The following is a 14,159-nucleotide window of genomic DNA, read 5'->3' as shown; positions in this document are numbered from 1 at the left end:
GTTAAATAATGTGTGAGCATTAAATAATGTTAATAAAGTTAAATAATGTCCACCATCTTTTCCAGGAACGTCCAATCATTTTTTTTTTGAGTCCAATCATTTTTTAAATGTAGCAATAAACTAGATTATTGCAATTTTGACTTATAGAGTATTATAAAAGTAGCTGAAAAGTTACAATCCTAATCTGTTTATAAAAATAATAGGTCTGGTATTTTTGTAGTCATAAGTGGCCAAGGGTTAAATCAATAGGAACCAAGGAAATTTCAGATACTGTACATTGAAGAAAGGCACTAAGAAATTAAATTAATATTTTCCAAAAACCCCCACGACACAAACACACACACACACACACACACACACACACACACAGAGAATACTACCCTAGGCCTGCAGAATTTAAAATCAAGAGACTATTCTGTTGAATAGATTACATATGCAAAAGACTGATTATCAGGAATGTAGGTTTATTTCATTAAAAAACAAAACAAAACAAAACAGATTCATCCCCCAAAGAGTACTGTATCCTTTAAAGCAGCAGCAATCACAAGGCACATATGTACAAAATACCTCGGGCAAAATAGAAACTAAAAATTAAAAAAATATGTTATTTAAAAAGATGTTGAAGACCATTTGTTAATATGAACATATATTATAAAATGACATTTTTAATATAATTTTATTCCTTTCTCTTTAATAAGAGATGGAGTAATAGCGTAATATTTATGTAGTACCTTATGGCACATATCACAAACATTTATACCACCCAACTTGGTTTGCTAAAGAAAAAACAAATAGCTGAAACACAGCTTAAAAATTTTATTTTTAGTGCTTTCACATCTTTTTTAGATATCTGGAATTCATAAACTGAAAAGAAATAAAGGTCTCATTTTCTTTACCTTAGAAAAAAAGCTTGTAGTTATACGTCCCTATACAAAAAACAACACATTCTAGATATTCTAAAATATCAAGGACATGATTTCTATTTTGGGATCATCACAATAATCCTCTTCTGAAAACAGATTAGAAGTCAACACATAACGAATGTACAGGTCAATTATACTAAAATAAAATAGCATTTGATTTAAATTATTGCTCGCTTAGGAAGTATAATGACTATTCTCTGGTTAGGGATGCTAAGATTCACTGTTAGAAATGGTGCAACATCAGTATTTAGTGTATATAAAAATTCTAGGATTCAAATACATTATAATGAAAAATTTATAATGATCACACATAAAGTATTCTTTATATATTAGCCACCATTGAGCTTCACATGACGAAGACTGAAAAAGATGTGGTTGAATTAGATCTTCAATACATTTTGTATCATATATGCTGAAGTGCCTCTAAGCTTTAATGTTGCAGAAAATTTTCTATGAGATATTAAGGAGTGCTCACAATCTTTATCATTAGAAGGGAAAGAAGATACACTGAAGCTCCATTTTTAAACAATGACAACAAAAAAAAGAATATAAAATACTAGTATTAATAAAACGTTTAAATAGTACTAAACAGCACAATTTAAATATCAATTATATGCTGTCATTAGTTTTTCTCTTAAGAAAATCAGTTCTTGGGCTTTTGGATTTGTTTTCTTTTAAGTACCCAGCATCCTTTTCATGGTCATACACTGAGTCGATATCCACACCATCTAGTGACACCCTATGTGGTTCCCGCAGGCCCCCTCTGGCTCACTCTGCAGTGACTCAGGTCTGTCTGCATGTTGCGTGGTGAGAGGCCACCAGGCCCCAGACTAAAGCAGCACGGTCTGGGCCACCTTGCTGATTGTGGTCGCAGCTTTCTCTAGTTCCTCTTCTGTTTGTTCCACTGTGACCACAACCCTAATGCTGAGAAATAATAAGGGACACAAAAGACAGTCAAATGAGAGTCTATACCAAGGGTCAGCCTGCCACCTGTTTTTGTGAATAAAGCTCTTCTACTGGAACATGGCCTACTGTCCATAGCCACTTTCTCACTGCCCCGGCAGGGTTGCGTAGTTGTGGCAGGGACCTTGTGTCCTGCAAGCTGAAAGTATTTTACTATCTGCTATTTACAGGAGTTTGCCGTTCCCTGCCTGGACTAGTAGCGATCTAGTCAAGGTAACCTTGCAGTAGGGCTCTGCCCAGGGCCGGCAGGAAACTCTGTCCTTTAAATCTACCGCTGCAAGCAGTATCAGGCCCAAAGCAAGAAGTCAACGTTTCTCATATTAATGAGTGTGTGGTTGTTCATAAGTGTAATTCAATTAAGTCATATAGAGGTTCTACAATACTTTGATGCGAGGCAGAAATTTTCAAGTTTTCAGGAAACTGAAGACAAGAAATATCAGCCTGACAGGGCACTTCTACCCCTGTCCCTCTCACTCCCCTCTGCAAACATCTGCATCAGCCACTGGACACATACACACTGAGTTGGGCTGGGCCCAGAGTCCTGAGGGCACAAAATGACGGTGGCCCCTGTCCTCATGAAACACAGGATCACAACTTTGGATGGTGTAACTAGAACGGAGAGAGCAGGATCTTTAGGGTGCTTTCGAGCTGCTGCCAGAAGAGTCTTCCAGAACCCAGCCCAGTGCTCCACGCCTGCACAGCGCTGACTTTGTGTGCTCTCGTGGGTCTCTCCCAGACTCTTCCAGGCTCCCTCTCCATGGTGCCTCTCAAACCTGTGCTCTGGGCTCCCCAGGTGCACCTGTAGGTCTCTACGCCACTGCAGACCCTGCTGGAAGGCCTGATGCCCACCCCAGCTTGTTTGATATGCTTGATTTTGCAGGCTTGGCTTAAGTGTCTCCTGTTCTAGGAAGCCTCAGCCCGTCCCAGGCCAGAACTAACCATGCCCTCCTCCTCTGTGACCTCCCTGACCTGTGTCATGACCCTGAAACCCTCAAGCTCTGGGTGTCTACCTTCTTGGACTACACTGTTTAAGTGCTTAGGGGACAGAATCAGGTGTTGAATGAACGCCAATTTTAAATCATGAGTCAAGGTGCCTTCCCACTGAGGGCTGCTTGAACCTCTGTAGAGGTTTTCCCCACTGTCACTTTGCTTTTCCTTGGGTGTTTAATACATATTTGTCAGATGAAGTACCACATAGTGCTTGGGCCAGAGGTGGGATGAGCAGCAACCCCCAGACTGTGCCCCCCCCCACACACCGTAAGGACTATCCTGGTGGCGGAAACAGCTGGCCCAGCACATGTTACCGCAGCACAGTGGTAGGTCATCGCCAATGCGAACCTGGGCTGTCCCAGTTCGTTCTTGGGATTGCAGATGTGTCATTAAGTTAATTACAGAGTCCTGAGGGCATTTTCAATTAAAATGGGAAAACATCTAGCTTAAGAACAGAAACAGGTGATGTTCTATCTTTTAACAATACACATTCTTCCTTATCTTGTGACAGTCTTTCAAAAAATTTCAAAACATAATACATTTCATACAGAGTTTAAAGTAGAAAACAATGACTCAGGTCATAATTTTAAGTCTACCAACCTTGGAGGAGGGAGATACTTCTCTTCTTTCTCCAGGTAGCGCGCCTGAGTTAACGCGATGCCTCTGTCCATGCACTGTATGAGGAAAAGGAATACATTTGCAACCTGGACTGCAGACACTGATCATTAAAACAGGAAGGTGCAGTGAAATGCTACTCTCAATAGTAGTTTTAATTCATTTTTCCAATTATAACTGCTAGAAGACAAAACAAAATACCACAGAATCATCTTGAGAGCACTGTTCTATAGAACTTCCTGCAATAATGGAGGTGTTCGCCCTGTGCTGTCCAGGACGGCAGTCAGGGGCCCACGTGGCTCTCGGGCACTTTGAGATATGGCTAGTGCAACTGTAACACTGAACTTTGAATCTGACTTAATTTAAACAGCCATAGGTAACTAGTGTTTACCACTTTAGGCAAAGCAGAGTTAGGACAGGGGGAAACAGGACCAACAAAGCCCCGGAGGCTAACCAAGAGCTGCACTTAGTAACGCCAGCAGAATCATTTCAGAGAGGAACTGCTCACACGTCAAATATCAACAACACCTCTGATTCCCATGTGCTACACTCGGACACAGTGCTACCAAGCACAGAAGAGTCTGGTGTCACATTTTGCACAGCTTTCCAATACATCAGCTACCTGCCAACATTTTTTAAAAAATTAAATAATCGCTATCAAAATAAAGCATAAAGTCAGACGAGGGTAATGGTTTATAAGGGTTTCTCCTTGGCGTGATGAAACGTTTTGAAATCAGTGATGGCTGCACAACCCTGTGAGGATACTAAAAACCACTCAACTGTATACTTTAAAGAGTGAATTTTATGGAACGTGAATTGTATTTTTAAACAAATGAACAAACAAACTAACAGCTAGAGCAAGGGGTGTTGTAAAGGAAAGAACAATCACTGCCAGCGTGTGGCAGTGCAGGTATTTGCCTAAAGAGGGGCCATTCTGTAAGCTGTGAGGCAAGGTTTTCCTCTGCTAGGAAAAGATGGAAAACAATGGCAGGCAATGTCTTTTGCTGATTCTACATTCTGGAAGTCTACTTGGAAAAGTTAACTCCTTCTGCAAACATCTGGACTGGCTCTGTTTCTAGTCCTGTCTAGTTAAGAAACAGTATAAACCATAGCTCAGTTTGTAAAAACTGTTTTATCAGGAAGTCAACAAAAATTTGGCACAACTGCTCAGTTCTGCAAAGCTTAAACAAGAACTACGGTGTCATGATCCTTTTTTCTCTTTCAAATATTGAAAAGAAAAAGCAAAGAGGAACAGGACAAAAGACTTATTAAGATGGAAGCTGCAATGATGCAAAGAAACTCTAAGAGTTTTCCTCTTCCTTCCTACAAATGCAGTTTCCAGATAGTATTCTGTTCCCTTCCCCAGAGCCTGTTCTCTCCTTATTCAATTCTCAAGGTGATTTCCTGAAGACAGCCAATCTCCAGCGGGAGCCCACAGATGTAATTTTGGGATCTGTGAATTGTCCAGACTCACTTTTTCTTTTTGTTATGAGGATAACCTATGTAAGAGAAGTATCGAGTCACTTCATTCACATGCCCTTTCTGAGTCTCCCTCTGGAACAGAGTCGCAGTAAGACCTTAGCTGTCGCTACCTAGTGAGAAAAGAACCGAGGTGGATCTGACTGGAACTGACACCCTGGCACCTAGAGAAGGCCCACGTCCTGTGACACAAAGTCACCCTGAGGGGGGTTGGAGGGGAGGCTCTGGGATAATAACGGCGTCACCACAGACTCCAACATAGGACATGCAGCTTCACAAGGCTGCTCTGGCGGCAGTCAGCGTCAGTCACACCACCCGGCAACTCAGTTAGAAAACAAACTCAGCTGTCACATGAAGGTAATGTCATAATTTGACTCTTACTAGGCTTGTCTGTTCTGCTTATATTTGTTATAAATTTGTTTTGGTATTACATTTGTATAGGAGCTCTAATTAAAAGGATGTTGTTCTTCCTTTTATAGCTTATACATTTAAGTAATATGACAATAAAAACACCGAGGCAGTAAAAAAGGTCTGTGGGATGCTTTTCCCCTTTAAAGAGTTTTTTTTCATGTTTGCAGAGCTGCACCTGAGGAGACATCCGTGACATTTCCTCACCCAGCGAGGCGAGAGCCACTCCAGCCTGTTCATTCATAATCTGACACGTTTCCTTAATTAGGAATCTCATATTCTGGGTTTGGTTTTATTTTGTTTTTTTAGGACAACTGACTCTGGAAGGCCACAAGTTGCAAGAAGCTCTCCACGAATCAATGCTCCACAAATTGCAAGAAGCTCTCCACGAATCAATGCCTGCAGGTACTGTGGTTCACACATCGTAGGGTACAGGTCAGCTGAAGCCAGAGGCTGGCTTAGCACCAGTCTCCATACTGAGCAGCCACGTGACTGCCTGCTGTGCCACAGCCGGGCAGGGGCACATGGCAGACTTGACCGTCACTACTACCCTGATGCCTGGCAGCACGGACTCAGGGAAGGAGCCTCTGAAAGGAACCGTCAGGACAAGCAGGACAAGGAAATTCTCAAATACATACTCCAAGTATTTCAGATTCAAGTACAAGGCAGCACCCCCCTCGGTGCTCAGTGCTGCAGGGCCACTTGACCATTCTTTAGAAGGAGGAAAGTGAGGAGAGAGGACTTGGGTGAAAGCAGCTCTACTGAACAGTAAAAGGCCAAGGGATCTTCCCTAGTGATGCGTTTCTTAGTTAATAACTAAGGTACACTTAGTAGTAAGACTTTCAGAAGTCAGACATTTAAATCAAGCTCCCAAGTTAGGCATGGTAAAGGAGTGGCTCTTCTTCCTTCCTTTTTGGTTACAAGATTATTTCGACCTGTTTCTGAGCTATGCTGGGTGTTCAGCCCCAGTCAGCTGTCCGGTGTTGTGCGCCATCACCATACACAATGCCATCCCCACCTACATGTGCAAAAGCCTGGCTTTGTAAATAGTAAGCAACTGGGTTTTCTGGAAGACTAATTATTCAGAGTGGAAGCAAAGTGTATTTTAATACAATGTGGCAAAGAACACAACTTCAATGTGAACTGAAAATTGACCCAATGGAATAACCTGCAGCCTGTCAGCAGAGACTGCTACAGACTCCACTGGGCAGGGACAGATGTCGGGAAGGCTGGGCATCGGAACAATTCCATGTCACCAGAGGGGTAACCACAATTTCTGTTGTACCCAATCTCTTAGGGCAAAGAGAGCATTCTTAAAAATGACCTTAAAAATTGCTTGGGTTCAGGGTAGAAGAGTACGAAGAGATTCACCCGAATAACTGGATACTCACTTGAGTTACTATTTCCTGAAGTAGTTTAACATCTCTTTCTCGACACCCAGTGCTCTCTTCCAGCTGGAGGTGAAATGCTGGAGAAATGGACTCACCCACCACTTTTAATCCAGAAATGCTGAGGAAGGGTAACACACACACAAGCATAAATCCTCTTTCGAGCTCAGATTTCTCACATATAAATAATTTTACAAAGTCTGCATTAATGAAGGTGACAGAAACTTGGGACTTCCATGGGAAACATCATGTGGTGGGATTCCAGATCTGACAAAGGGAGGTAAAAATGCACGCTCTGGGCAGTGCTTCCTAGTCTAGGACACCCTGCAGCATGGCTGGGAAGAGGATTCCCGGTCCCGCGGGACCCTCCGGCTCACATTTCACAGAGAACACGTGCGTCATCCCCAGCCTCCCACCAGACGGTCTACGCGCCTCACCCACCTTGGCTGGGGCCAACCCCTCCTCGAGGGGCCCCTTGCAGGCCCACTCAGCCCTGGGCCTCTGCCCTGTCGCTTCCTCTCACCTGCTCTCTCCTGTTCTTGCACGGTTAGCGCCAGACACGCCCGGTCCCAGGTCCAGGGGGGGCCTCCCTCATCACCCACTTTAGGGAAGTGTCTGCACCATCATTTTCTATTACCTCTGTTTCCTCCATGGATAACATATTATAATTGATAATGTTGCTTCCTTATTTTCTAAATCTTTAGTTTGTATCTTGTCTTTTATAAACAACAGGGATAATTTCTGACACTAAAATTTTATACTTTGATCACCAACAGTATATTTAGGTTGTAAAGCTGTCTTCTTGTGTACATGTTTAATTTTAAATTTTTCTTGAATTACAATTATTTTCTTCTCTCTTAGGATTAACAGCACAGAAATCTGCTGTTTCTCAGGAAGGAAGGGAGATTTCTTTAGGGGTGAAAGCCTGTATTTTCAAATGATTATTGCAGTGTTATGAGAACAGTAGGCCATATAATTTAGCCATGTATGGTTTGATTTCTGACCTATCTCCTAGGACAAAAAGAGTGATACATGTCTATTTGAAATTGGGCTAAACATTTTAAATGGCTTTCATTTAGTCTGCTTTACCTGGAAAGATTTGCTTTTCCCTTAGAATGAAATGAGCACAAAAAGCACTTGCTGGCATATTCGATTCTTCAAACATGTTTAGGACTCAACAAGCTTTTACTGAATGACTACCTGTGCCGAGTATCACATGAAGTGAGGAAGCTAAGCTCACCTGCCTTTCAAACCACCCTTGAACATCATTAATTTGTGTCTACTTTCTTTAAATGTAATGCATCACACTAGGATCTCTCAGTAAATCAGGCTGCAGATTTGAATCATGGAATCTTAGACTCTAGGGCTTCTGGAATATGGGGAAACCTTATAGATCAGTTGTTTTACTACTGTAGAAACTAAGAAATATGCTTTCAAAACCCATTTCTTAGGTGAATTTTGAATGTGTTAAACTTGTACACAAAGAAGTATTAATTGTTTTAGGTCATGTACTCTCAGGGAGAACTTAAAAAATTACTTTTCAAATTGCATTTCATATGAATTAAATGGCCTGGATTTTCCTTGATACAAACAAGGCACCTATAAGCCCAATCGAGCTTATTATTTGATCAAATGGGCTCATCTCACATGTTAGGTGGAGCAAGTTGGTGTGAGAAGGAATGAAACAAAATGCCCTCTTTCTGGCTGCCTGGATGCTGCATTAAAGTTTAACTAAAACCAAATGGACAGAGAATTATAACTTGAGTTCAGAAAGTTAGAAGTTGTGTTTCAGAGCCTGTTATACTTAAAAAAAGCATTTCTGGAGAGCACATTATTTACCATATTACTTTACCCATTTTACCAAATGGAAATACTAAACACTGGTCTAGGTCCTAGGGATAGAACAATCAACAGTTCAGACGTGGTCTCCATCATGTGCTTAGTGTGGGGAAAGCGCTGGACATGAATAATTATCTGTTAGAATTTAGGAGCTCTTCAAGATTCCAGCAAGGACCCAAAGCAGCATAGACCGCTGACTTCCTCTCCCAAATGCAACCTCAGAGATGAGAGAAGCAAATCACTGATTAGAGGAGACTAAAAAAAATTACTTAGAACTGAACACTGAAAATACTTACTGCCTTTGAAATGTTTATCCTTAAGATATTTATTGGAAAATAATAACACCAATAACCTAAATGTAAAAAGCTAAAAAAGAGTAAAAAAACACAATTCAATGAAACAAGAAAGTAGAGAAATAAGGAAAAAAAAATCAATCAGAGAAAACAAAATATGAGTAAAAAACAAAATCAAACTTAAAAAACGTGCTGGGCAAAATCCTGGACAGATTATCATAAGAATGAAAACGACAGAAACAGAAAATAAAAAGGGGAAATAACAGACACAAGAGAGATAATCACAGACTATGCCCAGCCCAAAGGCCCCAAGTCTAGAGAGTCTTACAGAGGAGTCCTGCTCAACTTTGAAGAAACAAATAATCAAGCCTGGTCTTATACAATGGCTCCATAACGCAGGGAAGTGGAAAAACTGCTCAATACTTTATTGAGGCTACCACACATTGATTCCTAGGTTATGTAAGGTTGTTGTAACAAAAGATTATAGGCCCATTTAAATTATAAATATGGATATAAAAATTCAAAATTCTAACAGGGCAGAAAAATATACTGTAATCAAGGAGGGATTTACTCAGGAATGCAAGGATGTTTTAACATCAGAAAATACAGTCATCCCTCAGTAGTCACAGGAACATTCTGGGTAAAGTGCCGTAGAGGTGGGTTTCAGTAGTTTCAAGTGTACATGAGAGGTGAGGATGTGGAGAGGGCATAAACAACTCTGGAAAAAGACTGGCTATAAAGAGAAGCAGAGCAATGGGCTAGTTGCTAGAGGGGAGTATGGGGCCACAGGAAAGAAGAATTTAAGACAAGATAGGGCAGGGTGTACTTGAATGCTAATCAAATGACTCAGGAAAGGGGAGAGACTGAAGAGAAAGGAGAGGAGACAACCAAAGGCACTTGGTCCTTAAGAAAGAAGAGCTGTGATAGATGGAGGAACGTTTCTTTGGCTATAACACGAGGGAAGACTGGTTCGGATACCCGTAGGTGTGCAGGTCTGTGAGGGAAAATGAGGGAGTTCCCAAGCGACAGCATGAGGCAAGGCTGTCAGCTAAAACTGGGTGGAGTGAGACAGAGGGTTAGGGATTTTGGAGAGAAGAAAAAGTGTGAAAGAACTGGGAAAAGTAGAGGATTGGATTTAAAAAATAAACAAATTAACACTCATAGAATAAAGGGCATCTGAGGTAGGTGTTCATGAATTGACAGTGACTCCAATGTGCTAGGCTGAACTGGTTTATTAATATTTCATAAGCCAATGTAACTGGAAACAATAATATCTCTCTACCATAAATCATACAAGGACTTTTGTTAGGATCAGAAAGTCAGACCCAACTTCAATTATTTCTCCCCCTACTTTATCGGGAACATCTGTGACCCGCTTATTTATTAACTGTCCTTTTTAGAAAAGTTTCTAGTTTCCATATCTGGCAATAGGGATAGGACTTCCATGACTGAGAAGGCAGGTTTCAACTTGGAAAGGCAAAAAGAAACCACAGGCAAGGTGAGATCATTTTCTGTAAGATAAGAAATCTGCCTGAAGATGTCACTAGCCTCAATTTTTTTCTCAATTCTAGAGGAATCTTAAAGAACTACTCTTGTGTTGTTAAAACAAAAGTAAACAGAACACTCATAAGGTTCACTTCTATTTCACTTGTTTCTTTTTCTTGAAGTAACTTAAAATAAATCAGTAATTTTCTAAAAAGCAGCATGGACAGTATGAACCCACTGTCATCCTTTTATCCTTACAAGATGTGTGGAGATTCGCCAGTGTTCATGCTGGTTATTTCTGGTGGCAGCATGTTGTGTTATTTTTTTTCATCTTTGTTACCTTCTGTACTGCTGTAGTATTTTACCAACGAGCTTGTATCATTTTTAGAAAAACAAAGTTATGATATTTTAAAACAATGACAAAATGAATGCTCTGGTTTCACACACAGAGACAAATTTGAATGAACTGTGTTTTTGGTTTCTTAGCTGCAATTTAGACAAACTGACTCAAGCCTATTAAATGCACTGAAAACCAAAGAGGTGACATTCAGAATTTTTCACAAGTTGTTTAAATGTTGTGCAGATAAACTTTTGAGTTGGTTGAAAATATGTAAAACTCACCCTTGTAAAGCTTTATGAATTCGTTTGCACTTTTCCTTCAACACTGCAAAAATATCTGAAGGAAACAAATACATTAGTACATTTGGAAGACTACATATACTAATCTAAAAATGTTTTTAAAGATCCAGTTCATCAATTTAAAATGCAGCAAATCCTTCTGCCCACTAATAACACACAAATAGACTGCCAGTAACTCCTCTGAAGGTCCCCAACTTTCATCTGTGGCATATACTAGCTGGCACCTGCTCACCCAACTTTCAGCAAAATCTGGGATGAGGTTTTCCACAACAAAACAATGGCTCTTGTTCTTATTAAGATACTATAAATTATCTGGCCAAGAACAAAAGGGTACAAATATATTAAATATTTCTGGACCCTAAACAATTTGGGAAAAAATAGACATTGCAGTAATGTTTATGATCTCTTCTTGATATTTTCACTTTCTTTTAAGGAAAATCCACAAACTGAAATATCTGAGGAGACAGGAGTGGCAGGTATCTGACAAGCAAGCATGTGAATGTGCACACAGAAACACTCACTTTTACTGATTCTCTGAATTAAAACCAATGCTGAATCTTTAGAAATTTATAAAATTTAAAATTACAAATACCAGGCCTGCTTTTCCATTTTCCTTTTAGCCTTTGGTGAGGAGGCGCTATCACAGCCCCAAACCACATTTTAAATTGAGTCGACTGCCCATTAAGCAAGCTTTAATAGTTGGTAAACCTGTATGGCCTCAGCACCAACTCATGAATCAAAGGCTGATGAGGAAAACTAGACAACAGTTATAAAATTATAAGTACCAAGAATTAGCATACTTCAGCTAATTTCTCAAAAAACCCCGATAAACTAAAGGATGACTGGCCCAGAGCTAGTCCCTCCTTTTCCTGGCATCTCTGCCCACCAAGGGAGCGAGCTTTGCTTTGGCTCTGCCTTCACCTCCAGAAACACGAGAGAAGCTCTAACCCGAAACCCTGAGGCAGGGACAAAACTTCTTCACCATCATTTTTCCCATAAATTGCCAGATAACGTAATTCAGAGCCAGAGCTTTGTCTGGGAAATCATTTCCTCCAGCTAATTTCTCCAAAAAGGCAAACCAGCAGCATGGCTAACATGACTTGAAATATCTTTGACTTCCTGTGTTTAAAGGTTATACCTGGATTTTCTTCCATGATGTTGAGGGCCTCAATTGCAGCAGCAGCTAAGAGGGGAGGTAATGAAGCTGAAAAGCAGTATCCCTGGCCGGAAAGTCGCTGAGAAGAAACACACAAGTTATAAAACATAAACACTTTTTTTTGTCTTTGTTTTCCTTTGGCTAAAAAAACTAAAGGCACCAAATCTCTGCACTCCCTATCAAATAGCACGTACAAATGGTGAGGTGGTAAGACCCAGGCATGTACAGAAGTTATGTAACAAAACCAAAACTTTTTTAGAAAGGGAGATAATTTCTAAATGTAAATATTTTGAATGATTCTTTAACAAATCTACTTCTAAATAAAAATTGTGTGACAAACTAAGTTAGAATGAAATTTTGTAATAGCAGTTACATTTTTAGTTGACCAATGGAGCAACAGGTTTCAGTTTTTACTTCTGTTTTTAAAAAGAACCCACCTGATGGTCAATTACAAAAGACCTGCCACAGCAGAAACCCCCAATAGAAGCAAGTGAATTCTCCATGTTGGCACTGATAAGATCAATATCATCAATCTGTCAGAAAAGAGGGACAGCGGGAGTTATTTCTCAATTTAAAGAAAAGTTGGGGGGAAAGGCCAATGTCAATCCTAGAGACAAAATTTCAGCACTAATCATGTCAACATCTGGATTCAAACTACCTCCTTGAAAATAAAGGGTAAGTCATACAAAATCAATCGTTAAAAGGACCGATGTTTCATAGCCCACCTCTGAAGATGTCTCACTTTATACTTTTTTGCCATTCCATCATTCATTGACAATTTATTCACCGTGGAAGAGCTAGATAAAAGATGAAATCTAAAGTTGTTTGATACTAAACATATTCAGAGGTACAAGATAAGATCATTTCCTTGCTAAAACAGTGGTCTCAGCTGTCCTTCTCCATAGAAGGTACTTGAGAGAAATAAAAAGAAATCTATCAGGGTTTTGAACACTTTGGAGCAAGTACTACATTCCATTTACCTTTTCTACCTTTTCAAAAATGAAATCAATTTATCCAAACATGATGGCAATGGGCCATCATGGGCTCTGACCAAAATGGACCAACTGGGCAGTGGATGAACCTAATGTGCCCACTGGGCTCCTGAGTACCCACTACATTCTCAACAGCTCAGCACTCCTTTGGTCCTCACCTTCTGCTCCAGCCCCCAGCACCAAGTTCCATCCTGCATACAGCAGCCATTCTGTAATTACTCACTGATGGCCATAATAATGACTGGTCAGATCACATCTGGTGTTTTCCCAAGTGTTCCACAGATGCAACAAGGAAACCTGTGCACTATTCTTTTTTTTAACCTTTCATTATGAAAAATTTCAAACATATACAAAAGTATAAAGAATCCCCATCACCAGATTCAATAATTATCAACTTATGGACAATCCTGTTCCACGTATAAGCCCCCTACTGCCCTCTTCATTTCTTTGGAGCAAATCTCAGACTTTTTATGTTTTCATCTATAAATATTTCAGTGTGCATTTCTAAAAGATATGCACTCTTTCAAAAACATTACCACACTTAAAAAATGAAAAATTTCTTAATATCAAATACTGAGTGTTCAAGCGTCTGTCTCACAAAGCTTGTTTTTCACAGTATTTGTTTGAATTAGGGTCCAAATAAGGTTCATACATTCTGCACTCTTACTCAAGCCATTATAAATACTACCTCTGAGACAATTGCTGGAAGCAGTGAGAAAACTAGAACAGTGAAATTAGATAGTGCTTTTTCCTTCTTTAAAATGTTCATGCCTTAAAAATTGCTCTGGTGTAAATTTTACTTGAATTACATTTCCATTTATCTTAAATTCTTCAGTGCATTTCATTGCCAAATGTCAGTTTGTCTTTGAAGAGTATGCTTTAGTCAACTTGGTGTGATATTCATTCTGCTCTACATTTTTCTCTAGGTCTGTATGGGTAGAGGGATGCAAATAATCTAAGGTGAGTTTATGTTTTATAGTTCAACATTT

General features: G+C 39.9%; 1 protein-coding gene across 3 annotated transcripts in view; it reads right to left on the bottom strand.

Moving 5' to 3' along the window:
• Window positions 1-444: 444 nt before the first annotated feature.
• SPTLC1 (serine palmitoyltransferase long chain base subunit 1) overlaps window positions 445-14,159 on the bottom strand; it is a 74,926-nt gene continuing 61,211 nt past the window's right edge. The window contains exons 10-15 of one of the 3 annotated variants that reach the window (XM_004270612.4): window positions 12,616-12,711; window positions 12,161-12,257; window positions 11,005-11,059; window positions 6,770-6,887; window positions 3,477-3,550; window positions 445-1,847 (exon numbers count right to left, since the gene is read on the bottom strand). In XM_004270612.4, the coding sequence (XP_004270660.1) occupies window positions 1,754-1,847; window positions 3,477-3,550; window positions 6,770-6,887; window positions 11,005-11,059; window positions 12,161-12,257; window positions 12,616-12,711 (534 nt within the window). In that variant the 3' untranslated portion in view covers window positions 445-1,753. The other 2 variants (XM_033429647.2, XM_033429648.2) reach the window with 2 other exon arrangements.

Source organism: Orcinus orca, chromosome 6 (assembly GCF_937001465.1).
Source record: "Orcinus orca chromosome 6, mOrcOrc1.1, whole genome shotgun sequence".
Taxonomy (NCBI): domain Eukaryota; kingdom Metazoa; phylum Chordata; class Mammalia; order Artiodactyla; family Delphinidae; genus Orcinus; species Orcinus orca.
This window is presented reverse-complemented; position numbering and strand designations above follow the sequence as displayed.